Raw genomic sequence first — 14,176 nt, 5'->3', positions numbered from 1 at the left:
GCCCCAAAGGGGGAGGTCATATGGAGCCCACAGGTCGGTGGGGGAGCAGCAAAAGTCAGCCAGCAGACCTAGGCCGGTCGGTGGAAATATGGGGCTACCAGCCCCTATAAAAGAGCCCCCTTGAGGGGCATACCTTCATCCAGCAAGCAAGCATCAGCAAGCAAGCAGTACCCTCAAGGAGGTGGGGAATCATCAGGGTCACTCTCGGGTGGCAGATCGAGAGCACCTAGCGGGGCTGGGGGCAGCGCAAGAACATAATTATCACTAATGTCATCATCCACGATCTTTGGGATAAGAGGTGGGTTGACACCAACCAACGAAGAAGGAATTAGTTTATCAAAGATAACATGCATGTTGAGGATAATCTCCCTCTTGGAAGGGTCATATAGCCGGTACCTTATAGATTGGGAATTGTACCCGACGAAGTGTTAGAAATCAATCAACAGAGGGTTCGCACAACGGAAGATTGATAGAATAGCCTAAGACAACAGGGGAAAGTTCCGGGTAAGGCTCTCAAAAAGTACCTCGTTGGTTGATTAAAACCCTTCGTGACTTAGGTGTCACTGACATCCCTTCTTCATGGCTTTGAGCAAAGGACGGACCCCGTAGATCCCACCAAAATAAGGAAAAAGTTCTAGAGGTCCTTCCACTCCAGGTCAATTATCCCTTGATGACCCACATCCTCAAAGACAAGGAGCCTTCGAATGTTCACGAAGCAATCCCTCGGACACACTAGAAGCAGGCCATGGAACAGGAGTAGGATTCTATGAGAGAAATGGGACCTGGGAGTTAGTACCACGCCCCAAGCACCATTCAATCATTGGTGTCAAATGGGTCTACAAGACCAACTATGCCTCGGACTATACTGTGGACAATCACAAAGCCCAACTTGTGGCTAAGGGATACTCACAGCGAGCGGGGATTGACTATGATGACAGGTTTGCTCCTACTGCCAAGATGGCCACTCTTCAGTTAGTCTTAGCAATTACAGCTCATTAGCAGTGGCCCATTTACCAGATAGATGTTAAATCTATCTTTCTCAATTTTGATTTAAAGGAAGAGATTTATGTGGAGCAACCATCTGGGTTAACCAAGTCGGAAGGCATGGTTTATAGGTTAAGGAACGCATTGTATCAGCTTAAGCAAGCTCCTCCAGCCTGGAATCATATAATTGATGAGTTTTTTGTACGGAAGCATTTCCGAAGGTCGCGTGCTGATCCCAATCTGTACATATTCCATCAAGGGAGTCTTCTTTACCTTATCATCTTGTATGTTGATGATGTAGGCTATCTCATGGCCTATCCATAGATGCCACTTATACCTTGGTATGAGCCTTGTAGGCCTAGTTATAGTCAATTAGGACTATTCGTACAATTAGTTTATGTACCATCTAGGTCAGTTAGGACACTTAGTCCAGTTAGGGCAGTTAGCCCTAGGGTTTTGTTATGTTGGCTCTCCCTTGAGCCACCACACTTCAGTTTTGCAACAATCTATTACAACATCTCGTTTTTCTCCATCGTGCTTCCATTTTTTAGCTTCCATTGCTTCCAACACCCAACAGTGGTATTACAACAGGTCCGGAATCCATTCCCTCAGCCATTGAAAGCTTTTCCAAGCTGTTTCGTAGCCTCTGGAGCTCTCATTCTTGCTGGTCTTGCTAGTTTTCACACTCCCACGAGTGTTTAAGACCTTTCCAAGCAATTTGTCGCGAAAAACCTCATTTTGTCGCGAGAAGACCGCACTTTGGAGCAACTCTCACAAGGGGAACTGTTTTTTGGTGCATTTTCCAGCCTGCTGCAACAAAAAACGACCACATGCGAGCATTTACAGCATCTGTACGAAATTCTAAACGTGTCCCAGAGAGAGAGAGAGAGAGAGAGAGAGAGATTTTAAATATATATTTATTATTTAAATATAATATAAATAAAAAGGTGCATGCGTCAAAAATTGTACGAAAATCCGTACATCTGTCAAAAAATCCCGTACTTCTATCCAGTTTGTTAGAATTTCAGTACATTCACTGCAGTACAGGCTGCCTCGGGATGTGCGCCAATCATTTCTCAAGTTTTCCAGCATTTCAGAGTTGTCTCGAGCTGCGCGTCAGCAATTCAGAGCTGCCTCAAGCTACATGCCAGCATTTTGGAGCTGCCTCAAGCTGCCTGCCAGCGTTTCGGAGCTGCCTCAAGCTGCGTGCCAGCATTTTGGAGCTGCCTCGAGCTGCGTGCCAGCGTTGGAGCCATTTGGAGCTGCTGAATTGATCCGGGGACTTCTCTTTGAGCCCTTCCCTCCTCATTTGGCATCCCTTTGCCTCGGGCTGCAAGCTTCTCTCCATTGGATCTCTTTCTCTCCATTTCTATGTGCTCTCCTCCTCGTGGGAGCACTTCTTTTGCTGTAATTCTCATTTCCAACGCTCATTTGCTTGCTTTCAAAGCCTGTCACTGTTGTTCATCAATGGGTAAGCCGTTGTTGCATTGGCTTTTTCCAATTTCTGCTTCATTTGCATTTTGGAAAGGCCTCGTGTTGCCATTGGGGATTTTTCTTGCAACAGGTACACCTTGGGACAGCAAAGTCTTTTGCAAACATAAGCTTTGAAGCTTGGGCAGTTTTTTGGCACTTGATTCTGAGAGGTTGCCTCTCTCTCATTTGCTTTGCCAGTTGGTGCATTTGCCTTGTATTTCAGCACCATATCTGGTGGCAAAGATGATTTTTTTGGGCTGATTGGGGCCGATGACAACCTTGATGGCACCAATTATCCCATGTGATCATACATGATGGGACATGTTTTGGTTGCCAAGAATCTATGGCAAGCCAAGCCTACACGCACTGTTACTAGTGCTACACTTGCAGCCTCTGCTTCTTCAGGCGATGGTTCTACTACTACAGCCAGGACTCCTCCACCTCCTGCTCTAGGTGCTTTGCCTACTTCACAGGAGCAAATTCAATGGGATGGTCATGACGCCAAAGCACATGCCTTGATTGCTCTCAATGAAACGGGTTAATATCCCTCGTATTCGGTCTTGCAAGACAGCCAAGCAAGCATGGGATCAACTTGCATCTTTGTATCAGGTGCGGAATGAGGCGAGGGTTGCCTATCTCCGCAAGCAATTGAAAGATTTAAAGCTTGATGAGGGTGGTAACATGGATGCCTATCCCACTAATGTGAAGGATTTGAAAGAGCAGTTGGCCAATATTGATGAGATTATGCCTGATTCTCAGCTGGTTTCTAATACCCTTGATGGGTTGCTTGATTCATATCAAGGCTTTGCTACTACATTGAGGTTGGTTGCAGGGGGTGATCCCAATCATTTCTCATTTGACCAGCTTGTTGCTCTTCTTCTTCAGGAGGAGCAAAGCCGTGTGAATCGCAATGCTACTATGGCTAGTGATCAAGCATTTGCTGCCCATCATAAACACAAAGGTAAAGGCAAGGTTTCAGCTCGAAAGCCCTCTCATTCCCATGCTAATCATTCACACGGTGCCTCTTCTTCAGGGGATCACAAAAAGAAGAAGAGATGTAACTATTGCAGGAAACCTAGGCATGATATTTCTATGCAGAAAGTGTTAGAAATCAAGAGGGAATGAATCACTCAAACCTCCATCCAAGATCTCTCCAACTCTTACACACACTCAACCCAGATAGATGATCACAGATGCAACAAACACTCTCTCAGAAATAAATATGGACGGAGAGAGAAAGAGAGTATATTCATCCACCACATGGGCAGCAAAAGATGACTGGAGAAGGAGGAAGGACAATAGTGGGTGTAGAGGCTTTTGAACGCTGATCCATCTCGGTGAATATCAAACTGAAAAACTCAATCAAAAAAGATGTACTGACCTCCCGTGCTAGCCTCAGCTGAAAACAAAATCGCCTTTCTGCCAAGGGACTCCTTCCTTCAGAGAGTGCTTTGATGAAGAAGAGTTGAGAGCCTATGGCTCTAATACCATGTTAGAAATCAAGAGGGAATGAATCACTCAAACCTCCACCCAAGATCTCTCCAACTCTTACACACACTCAACTCAAATAGATGATCACAGATGCAACAAACACTCTCTAAGAAATAAATATGGACGGAGAGAGAAAGAGAGTATATTCATCCACCAGATGGTGGGCAAAAAAATACCTCCAAGGGAGCAGTACAAAACACAGCAAAGTGCTAGAGAATATTGATGGACTCTCTCTCTCACCAACTGCTCCAGATCTGAGTGCTGAACACAGCCTTGGAGAGGGGCTTTCAGTCTTGCACTGGATGCTGGAATGAATGGAGGAGTAGGCCTTTTATAGGCACTGCCCAGGCCCCTTGAGTTGACCGACCAGCAAGGTCGGTACCCTGTTTGGTGGCCGCGACCACATGGGCCCTAGAAAACCGACCAGGGCCTGGTCGGTGGCCCTGGTTGGGCCAACTTGGCCAGCCACAGGCCCTTATTTAAGGGCGCCCTGGGCGGCCAGTCAATGCTGCTCCTAGTGCCTCTGTGTGAGGCCTAGAGCCCCTTTATTCCTACTATTGTAGACTGCAACCAGCCGTGTGCTGGTTGCCTATGATGCCGGCCTGAGTCTCTCTCTCCCCAGCCCTCCTACCTCTCACTGCCCCTTGTCCCCTCAAATCGGAGGTTCACACGTGGGCACAGTGAGTTTCTAACACCCCCCCTCAATGTCACAACTATGGGCCAATCCCCATTCATTTGATGAGGTGCTCCATCTGTTCTCGAGGAAGTGCCTTCGTGAAGAGGTCGGACAAGTTGTCGGGGGTCGGGCAGTACATAAGCTCAATCACGTCGTCGATGATGAGCTCTCGAATAAAGTGGTCAGCACTGTTGCGTCCTCCTAACACACGTCCATGTCCTCCAAAATCCACTTCAACCACAGTGTCTCACAAGCTGCTGTACACGCGGCTCTGTACTCTGCCTCTGTAGATGAAAGGGCCACTGTGGGTTGCTTCTTACTCAGCCAAGAGATGGCACCAAATGCAAGTAAAAAACAATACCCAGTTGTTGATCTCCTGCTGTCAGCATCACCCGCCCAATCACTGTCACAGAACCCGCCTAGTTCGATGCCTTTGGTATAGGTGATCCCGTAGGTGCAAGTACCCTTAGATACCTCAGCACTCGTAAACCTGCATCCCAATGACTCTTTCTGGGAGAAGCAGAGAACTGGCATAATAGCCCAACTGCATAACAAATATCAGGTCGAGTATTGGTAAGGTAAAGCAAACTTCCTACCAATCGTCGGTACAAAGGAGTATCGACCGGCTGAGATGTGTCGTGCACACTTAGCTTGAGCCCGACCTCGGCTGAGATGTGTCGTGAACACTTAGCCTGAGCCCGACCTCCATGGGAGTTACTGCTGTCCTGCAATCCTCCAATCTCTTCAGAAGTTCTCTGCAATATTTCTCCTGTGAAATGCCTCGCATTTCCCAACTGTGGACTTTTGGATGCTTAGCTTATGCTCACATGCCTTCACAGAGACGCACTAAGTTGGATGATAAAGCTGTTAAATGCATTTTTCTTGGGTATAGTTCAAAGAACAGGGGCTATAAGCTATATCAGCCTTGCACGGGCAAGTGTTTTGTCAGTCGGGATGTTGTGTTTGATGAATCTTCCACTATGCCTTTGCTGGACTGTCAAAAACAGCCCGTTGTTGATGCCCCACACATATTTGACAGTTTGATGCCTTTGTTTCCATCCGATGCTTGCGATGATGTTCCATCTAAGGTTGTCCCTCCTCCATCTGTTGGTCATTTACAACCCCATGTGCATGCAGAAATTCAGCCTGATATGCCTATCATTGATCAGGATCATTTGCACCAGGCTCTTGACCAAGAAAGAGCAGAAATTCAGAAGCCTAAAAAGGTACCCCGTTGGCTCCTTGACACATTAAAAGACAGCAAACAAGACACTCCTCTTCCAGCGCGTACGAGAGCAGCTGTCCAGAAAGAGCATGCTAGTTTTGTTGCTTATGCTTTGGTTGCTATAGCGTGCAATGAAGAGCCATTATGTCATCAAGATGATTGTTGGATGAAGGCCACGCAAGCTGAATTGGATTCTATCCATCAGAATGACACTTGGGAGTTGTGTGATTTGCCTTATGGCAAGAATGCCATTGGAACTAAGTGGGTTTACAAGATCAAACGGAAAGTTGATGGTTCAGTGGACCGTTACAAAGCCCGTCTTGTTGCACATTGACTTTGAGGAGACTTTTGCTCCCACTTCCATGATCACTACCATTCGCATTGTTATTGTCTTTGCTGCCCACTTTCATTGGCAGATACATCAGCTTGATATTAAGACAGCTTTCCTTCATGGGCATTTGCAGGAAGAGGTCCCAACCTCCTGGCTTTGAGGTTGAAGGTTCTGAAAGCAAGGTATGCCACTTGAAAAACGCCCTCTATGGATTGAAGCAGGCACCTCGAGCTTGATATTTAAGAATTCATTCTCATTTGCTCACACTTGGCTTTTAGAACAACCCTACAGAGGCTACCCTTAACATCCGCAAGCGTGGGACAGATTTGCTGATTTTAGTCCTTTATGTGCTCTATGTGGATGACATGCTTGTAACTGGGACACATGCTCAACAAATTGCAGATTTTAAAGTTGATTTGCAGCAACATTTGCTATGTCTGATCTTGGTCTTCTGCACTACTATTTGGGCATTCAATTTGCTCGCAGTGAGGGGGGCATTTTAATGTCACAATCCAAGTACATTGGACAGCTTTTGCAGCGTTTTCAGTTTGAGGATTGCAAGCCAGTATCCACACCATTAAAGACTGGTTTTCACTTCTCTTCTGAGGATGGCAGTGGTACATGTGATGTCACTCTTTATCAGCAGGCAGTTGGTTGTTTAATTTACCTATGCCATACAAGACCTGATCTACAGTATGCTGTCTCACAGTTGAGCAGATATATGCACAGCCCATCTATGCACCATTGACATGCCATGAAGCGTGTTTTCAAATATCTTAAAGGCACTCAGCATTTAGGCCTTCTTTATGGGACTGATACTTCACTTGTCATGCATGGGTTCACTGATAGTGATTGGGCTGGTTGTTATGACACTCGTGTGTCACATAGTGGCAACTGTTTTATGCTTGGTACTTCATGTGTTTCTTGGTTCAGCAAGAAGCAGAGTATAGTTGCTACTTCTAGCTGTGAAGCTGAGTACAGAGCGGCTTTTACAGCTACAGTGGAGTGTGTTTGGCTTCGGAAGCTACTTGCAGATCTTTGTGCATGTCAGACTGCTCCTACCATCATCTTCACTGATAGTCAGAGTGCTTTGGCTGTCGCACAAAATCCAGTTTTCCATGCTCGCACAAAGCACATTGAGGTTCACTATCACTATGTCAAAGAGCGATTATCAACAGGTAATATTGAGTTGTCTTATGTTCCCACTGAAGACAACTTGGCAGATCTTTTTACGTAGGCTCTACCTCGACCTAAGTTTGAGGCTTTTCGGCAAGCTTTAAACTTAGTACCTTTTGTAACTTGATCTGTTGTACTCTGTACAATCATAGGTTGCTATATCCTACGGGACGAACATGTGCAACCATGACACTAGATCTTTACGTATCTTGAGCCATGTCCAGGATACTTCAACCCATACCATGGAGGGGGGTTTGTAGGCTATCTCATGGACTATCCATAGATGCCACTTATACCTTGGTATGAGCCTTGAAGGCCTAGTTATAGTCACTCAGGACTATTGGTACAATTAGTTTATGTACCATCTAGGTCAGTTCCTAAAGCTCTCCTTCAGTCTCGGGCTCTGTCTCTTCAAAGATCACATCCCTGCTGATAGGATCTGCTTCTTCATCGGGTCGTAAAGGCGATAAGCCTTGGATTCTTCATTGTACCTGACAAAGATGCATCTTTTGCTATGGGAATCAAGCTTCGTCCGCTCATTCTTATGCACATGAACAAATGCATTAGAAATGAAAATCCGTAAATGAGATATTGTAATTTTCTTGCCATAGTAAGCTTCATATGGAGTCATATCATCAATAGTCTTGGTCTTGGTTCTGATGAGGATGTAAACGGAAGTGTTTACAACTTCACCCCAGTAAGCTTTTGAGAGACTTCTCCCTTGCAACACAGTCAAACCTGTCTCTGAGACGATCTTGTACTTTCGCTCAGCAACTCCAATCTGCTAAGATGTGCGAGCTGCAGTAAGTTGCCGATTGATCCCGTGCTTCTTGCACAAACCATTGAATTCGATAGAAGTGAACTCCCTCCCTTTGTTTGTGAGGAAGGCTTTCACTTATTACCCCCTCTTCTCCCTCACTATCCAGTACGTCCTCTGGCCTTTCGTCAACGCCCATCACAAGTTCCACAGTTTTCGAGCCACGAGATGGCTCTAAATCTTCACCTTCCATATGGCATAGTTAGTCCCATCCAGCTTCCCAGACTCGCCAAAGTTTGGGATAAAAGATGAGGGAAAATGAGACGAGGAGGAAGGACGAGCAGTGGTTGAAGACACTATAGATGCTTCTGTCTGATCCCTCTTTGCCGCAATAAAACACAGCAGATCTGAAAATAGGCTTGCAGTAAATAAATAGACCACGCAACAAACCTGAGTGTGAATCGGAGTCGCCTTCTTGCTGAGGAACTCCTTACTTCTAGAGCTGGAAACCTTGTTCTGATACCATGCTGGAAATAGGAGGATAGAATCACTCACACATCTAGACCTTTCAGCTCCAAGTATGCACACTAACACGTGATCACAATGATGTGAGCCTCGCTCACAAATACAATAGACAACATAGGAATGAGAGAGAACATAAAATAAATACATCCACCAATCAGTGGGAAAGCTGGCTCAGGATAAGTTCACCAAAACATCCAGCATATGCTGGGATAAACCAGGACTAAGTCTCTCTGCCAAAAACTGGCCTCTCACTAGGCTGCCTGTGTTGTAGGCTTGAGCAAGCACTGGATGAGGAAAGCAGTGCGGAGGGAGGGATTTATATAGGAGGCCAGGAGCCCCCCAAAGTGGCCAACTATCCAGTCGGTCCACCTCCCAATGCCTAGATCTGGGGGGCCGGGGGCCTTCAAACCACCCTATTCTGGTCTGCTATTATAGCCGACTCAAGGCCAACCAGGCCCGACTTGCTTGGCCTATAAATAGGCCCCTTTTGCAAGGCACTTGGGCTGCTACTGCCAGGCCATCTTGCCTGCCTGCATGCCCTCTTGTTGGTCCCTGCTGCTGCTCCAGAAGATGGCATATACCACCCGCAACCTGCTGCTTTATGCCGCCTCAGATCTAATGTAGATCCACACCTCCCTCCCAGCCCTCTAATATCCACTTCCCCTTGTCCCCTCAAATCGAGGCCTCACATGTGGGGTCAGTGAATTCTAACAGTATACTCTAGCCGGAGTCGTTCCCGCTGACTTAGGTGGCAGTATGTGACCAGTATATATTTTGTTTAAATGTTATAACCTGACATCCAGAGGGGGTCTCCTATTGTTGTTCTGCAGCTATTGTCTAATGAGCTGTGGATATCCGGATGGGTCAGCAGATTGCCAGTGCGGGAATCCATACACAGTTGATTGATCCTTGTGAGCTGTTATATGCCCATTGTCATTAGAGCACTGAGGTTCATGAGCTGGCGTTTACCGGTTTGGACCTGAGAGAGGGCTTCAGAGGGGGCTGTATAGCTCTGAGATACAGGTGCCCATGCAGTGAAGCAGACCTTACCAGCAAATGGATTATTGTACCAGATGACTAATTGTACTAGTACCCGCCGACCAGAGGAGTGTCTACCACTTGTGGCCTGGGAGCAACAGCACCAGGTTTCCAGTGATCGTGCTGAGGCGGTTCATGCCACAGGAAACAAAGACTTGGACCAATGGTGTGTTTGACTTACTGGTCCACCCAGCATGGATGTATGGTAGTCCCTTCTGGGAGATAGACTTATCGGAGACAGATTGGTCCTACAGAGAGACTTGAGGTTCTACTTATCTCTTGGATGATCCACAGCAAGCCATGGGTTCCGCGTCATAACATACTAGCAGAGTTTGGGCTACCCCTCTACAGATTGATACAGTCTTCTGTCAAACACGCATAATTGGCTCCGCGACTTTTGTTTACATCAAAGACGAGCAAAGCCTCATCTTTTTCCTCCTTGGCTTCTCAAGCAACGTTGTCCCACTCTTCCTTGGTCTCCTGAGCAGCATGGTCTCATTCTTGTTGGCATCCTAAGCGGCACAGTCCAATAGTCCATTCTTTGTCTGCTTCTTGGCCTCTTGGTCCCAACGCTCCTTGGTGGTATGGGCATCCTTGAGCAATATGACCATAGTGCTGAGTTCTCTACTGTTGGACTTGCATCTGCATCATGGCTTGCATAATGGCCAATATGCTTGATGGCATGACGGGTTCTTCCATACCTGTTATCGGTCCACATGGAGTTACAACCACCAACTCTTGATCCTGACTGGAGTTGGAGGGCTCTTCGGTGTTCATGGTTAGCTTGACGGAGAATACTTAAACTATACATTGCTTGAACCTCCCTAAACAATACCTCACAGCTCAAGAATTTTTATTCAACCTTTGATACCAATGTAGCAGACCTATTAGCCAACTTATTCTCTAACTGGTCTGCGACTAGCTAAGTGTGGAAGCGTAACTAAACCGCAATTGATGCCTACACTTGCGTAAAGGAGCAAGTAAGCAACATTGGGTGCAACTACCCTCCCCAGAAGCGCATTTCTTTATAGATGCCAACAAGCTGAACTGAATATAACAGTAAACGAAGGTTGATGGGACAGAGGCTCACTGCTTCTGTGCTATTCCCTGAGGTGTTGGAAAGGGGCAGCTTGCTCAATTGATCCAAACATGGAACAGGGCTGAGGCGTCTGTTCACCTGATATGCTGCCTTGGCCAAACCTGTTGACGTCCTAAGTTTCCTCCCCTGAAGCCAAGTCTAGACATAAGGGCAGATTCCCACCGCTATTGGTAAATTATTCCTTCTTCTGCTGATGATGATGCTGCTGCTTTTCCAGTAAATTCGCCCATAAAGCTTGCTCATATCCTATTCCCACGATCTCGTGAATGTAGGAGCACAAGGAGGGCAAGCATAGGTTTCCTGAGTGTAGGAGGCAAGCATAGGTTTCCTGAGAATGTGAGAGGGTTATCCCTTGGTCGGCGACCCCAAGGAGAAACCATAAGTATAACAGATTTCTCTTTCCTAGCCGCTACTGCTGATCACGGGAGTAGCACCTCTCTTGTCCACCCAGCCAAACTGCCAAAACTTCAAGCATAAGAGAGAGAACCATTTCAAAATCACGTAAATCCCAATTCTTCATTCTCTCTCAAGCCTTGACAGACCCCAATTCCCTAGATAGATCTAGATGCCACATGTCATCCATATAGGGCCTTTCTAATGCAACATTTCACCCCTCTCTTGGGATGCATTTAATTCCTTGCCCCTAGGCAACTTCTTTGCACTAGGCCCCTGGTCTCAGATCTATCTAGTCCGGTGCTATCAGCCCTCACCTAGGACCTTGACATTAATCCCTCCCGATCATTTACATAAAGCGCAAACACATATATTACAAAGATAGATCCTATAAGGGAAATGTCGACTGATTCTTCCGAGGTCATGCTACCTCGGCTAGAGCGTAACAATAAGCTCTCACAAGAAGTACCATGGAACCCTTGCACGTTGGTGCCCCCAATATTTGAACCTAGGCGGAGGCTTGTAGCAGTGTCTTTGCCTTTATCTTAGCCCTGGCTAGTCCATTTTAATGTTGTACTGCATTTTCACTAATATCTCAAACTAACATGTGTCGTCTCACTCAGTACAACTGCATGCACGGTCGCATGCTTTTGTGCACACTTTCGACTAAAAGCTGTTTCTACAATCCATAAATTGGACTTCATCGGTACAAATGTTAGAAGCACTCGGTCCCAATCCAGACGAGAAGAGATAAGAGCGGCATTTCGACTTGCACCTGCTCCGACATAGCTCCACGACAACGTTCTCGGGCCGCACGGCCCGGAGCACGCGTTCGACGTGCGTTGCAGAGACTCGGGACATGTGGGAAGTGCCGACGAGGAAGACCAGGAGGGGTTCAAGGTATCCATCGTTCCTGCGTTCGGAGTAGGAGGAGGGGCGGGGGACAACGACCAAGGTACCGTTTTCGACGAGATCCAAGAGGTGAGGGAAGGAGTGACGGACGATACGAAGGCTATCGGGTCGAGATTCTGAGAGGAAGTCGTAATGGAGGGGGGGAGGGACGACGCGAGAGGTAGTAGCTTGGAGACTGCAAACACGACGGGCAAGGTGGCAATGGTAGCGGTAGTGGTAGTGGTAGTGGTGGTGAAAACCAACACTAGAGAGCTCCACAGAAATACCAAGAGAACCCATCTTAGATAGTCTCTCCCCTCTATGCCCAAAAAGAGTCTTCACATATATTTGAGCTTCAACTTTTTGAGACTCTACACATGTTGATTTTTGGAAATTCTCATTTGGATCTTTTGGCCCTTTTGGCCTCTTTTCACACAAAACACAAATCACAAAACTTGGGGACTTGGGTTTCGAATTCCCACGTTTTTCCTTGCCAATTTTTCAGCGCTCAAATATAATTTAATTGCCTTAAATTTTATCGATTTTATTAAAATGAGAAAATTCTTTTTTACGAGAGTGAAAATGAAAATGTTGCAGGTTCATTGTATATACTTTGCAGGTTTTTTGTGAACACCACATGTGCCTCACACGGGGTAGGGTATAGTGAGCGGTGCCTGTTTTTCAAAAGAGAAACTTCAGGCTTTTATGTTTTACAAAAACATGCTTTTTCAAGGGAGGTTTCACAAACAGGCACCAGACATTGGACCATGGGCCCTACATATCCAGCGGCTAAGGGGGCACTTGGGTGCAAGCACATTCACAAACGGGTGCCGAACAAACATATAAATCTTTAAAATCAAGCAAATGAGAAGTGGCCAAGTGGTTATCATCTACTCTTGACTGCCTCCAATTTTTTTTGGGCAGCCATGGACTGCAGCCAAGAAAAATCCTTAGCCCGCAAGAGAAAGAATTCTAAATTATCTTAATTAGTGTAAAAGAGAGGAGGGGATGCAAGTGATGGATAGCCCATGTGCCCATACTAGAGAAGGGGTGAGCAATGTGCAGTTACACACACTATGTGGATAACAAATTAATTTTACAAAAAGGCAATCATAATAAGCAACCAAACACGGCTATGTGGTTTGAGGCGCAGGCTTTCTCTTGGCTAACGAGGGTTCAAATCACATCATCAACCCATTTTTTGGATGAGCGAGGGATGGGCAAGGATTTGAGGCTACCCAACTACATGGGCTTGCGTAGCCAATCCACGAATGATGCATGGCAGACACGTCAACTCACACCTTACTACCCACTGTAGATGGGCACTTCATTTGTAAAGGGCTTGATTAATGAAAACGTCCCTCTATTTATAAGGGAGGGCCCCTTTCCTTTTAGTTATGAGGGTATAAATTTAAAACCCCTTTTGTTGCCCACCACAGATGGGCACTTCATTTGTAAAGGGCTTGATTAATGAGAACTTCCCTCGATTTACAAGGGAGGGCGCCTTTCCTTTTATTTACGAGGGTATAAAATTAAAACCCTTCTATTTACGAGGGTATAAATTTAAAACCCTTTTTACCCTACTTTTATTGCATCATCATTATGTAGCCTGGTGGTAAGACCTCACGAATTGGTAATGGATGTCTCGCATGAAAGTTTGAAGCTATTTCATTGACCTTTAGTGTTTAGAAATCAATTGATTTTCTCAATTGAAAAATAAAGGCCTTTCCATGTATCTTTCTCCTTTGGTTAAGATATATAAAGAACAAGCTATTGAGACTAGGGGCCATTAGAAAAGGGAGATGCAAAGTTCAAATGAGTACACTAATATAGGAATTAGGTGAGAGTGAAAAGGAGGGTGAAAGCACATTTAACACAAGCGGCTATAAGTTTTTCCTCCAAGAACTACTAACTTTCACTCAAGCTCAACATCATGAAGTAGGCCTTCCCTCAAGATGATGATTCTTTAAACTATTACTACTCTTTCACTTCCCTTAATGGGAATGGCCTTCCTCTGAGTTAAACCAAGTGGCGTTTCTCAAAAAGCTTGGTAAAGATGTCTGCAACATTGTTTGTATTGGCATAGTGTTGCAATGTGCCATCTCCATTGAGTACTT

The 14,176-nt window shown here is 45.9% G+C and overlaps 1 protein-coding gene across 1 annotated transcript in view; it reads right to left on the bottom strand.

Annotated features, from left to right (window-relative positions):
- LOC147890839 (TraB family protein) overlaps positions 1 to 12,371 on the bottom strand; it is a 46,406-nt gene extending 34,035 nt beyond the window's left edge. The window contains exon 1 of the mRNA XM_087389837.1: positions 11,944 to 12,371. Within this exon, the coding sequence (XP_087245963.1) occupies positions 11,944 to 12,359 (416 nt within the window). The 5' untranslated portion in view covers positions 12,360 to 12,371. The remainder of the gene's footprint in view (positions 1 to 11,943) is intronic.
- Positions 12,372 to 14,176: the final 1,805 nt, after the last annotated feature.

This window comes from Dipteris shenzhenensis, chromosome 18, assembly GCF_047967505.1.
Source record: "Dipteris shenzhenensis isolate YYH24624 ecotype China chromosome 18, Dip_SZ_1.0, whole genome shotgun sequence".
Lineage (NCBI taxonomy): Eukaryota > Viridiplantae > Streptophyta > Polypodiopsida > Gleicheniales > Dipteridaceae > Dipteris > Dipteris shenzhenensis.
Note: the sequence above shows the minus strand (reverse complement) of the source record. Positions and strands in the feature narration are given on the sequence as shown.